The sequence below is a fragment of the Trypanosoma grayi genome (genome assembly GCF_000691245.1).
Source record: "Trypanosoma grayi strain ANR4 Tgr_558_V1, whole genome shotgun sequence".
In the NCBI taxonomy this organism is placed as follows: domain Eukaryota; phylum Euglenozoa; class Kinetoplastea; order Trypanosomatida; family Trypanosomatidae; genus Trypanosoma; species Trypanosoma grayi.
In genome coordinates, this window is record NW_008826177.1 from 1 (window position 1) to 573 (window position 573).

The 573-nt window shown below is 50.6% G+C and overlaps 1 protein-coding gene across 1 annotated transcript; it reads left to right on the forward strand.

Annotated features, from left to right (window-relative positions):
• Nucleotides 1–44: 44 nt before the first annotated feature.
• DQ04_05581000 (RNA-binding protein) lies at nucleotides 45–410 on the forward strand (the record flags this gene model as incomplete). Its single annotated transcript, XM_009314267.1, has 1 exon — nucleotides 45–410. The coding sequence occupies one exon, from the start codon at nucleotides 45–47 to the stop codon at nucleotides 408–410; it is 366 nt and encodes a 121-aa protein (XP_009312542.1).
• Nucleotides 411–573: the final 163 nt, after the last annotated feature.

Here is a 573-nt window from a genome sequence, read left to right on the forward strand (position 1 = left end):
TTTTTTTTTTGTTTCATTGAACGTCTGCTGCGTTCAGCTCCGAAATGCCACAGGCGGCCGGGAGGGCCCGACTATTCGTGGGGCAACTTAACTTCAACGCGACAGAAGAAGACATTCGTGCCATATTTGACTTCTACGGTCATGTACTGAGTGTCAACCTCCTGCACGACAAGACAACGAACCGCAGCAAGGGCAGTGCATTTGTTGAGTACGTCTCAACCGAAGAAGCCGACTGCGCCATACGCTCGCTCCACAATCGCTACTTCATGGAGCGTGAGAAGCCACTGCAGGTGTCGTACTGCGAGCGGTCAGAGCTTATTTCTGACTTCGGGTGGAATCAAGCGCTTCGGCTCCACCACGAGAACAAAGCAAACCCGCCACCGGCCGAACGCCCTGGTCGCTGTAGGTGAGGCATCGCATGTAAATACACTTACAATGGATCGGGAACTCTCTTTTCTTTTGGATTTTTTGTGCTTGGAGAAAACATACTCATCGATCACAACTCAGGTTGGGAATTTCTTTTTTGGAAAAAGTGTGGAATTCGCATTCGACTCCTGCTGCCTGCGTGTACTC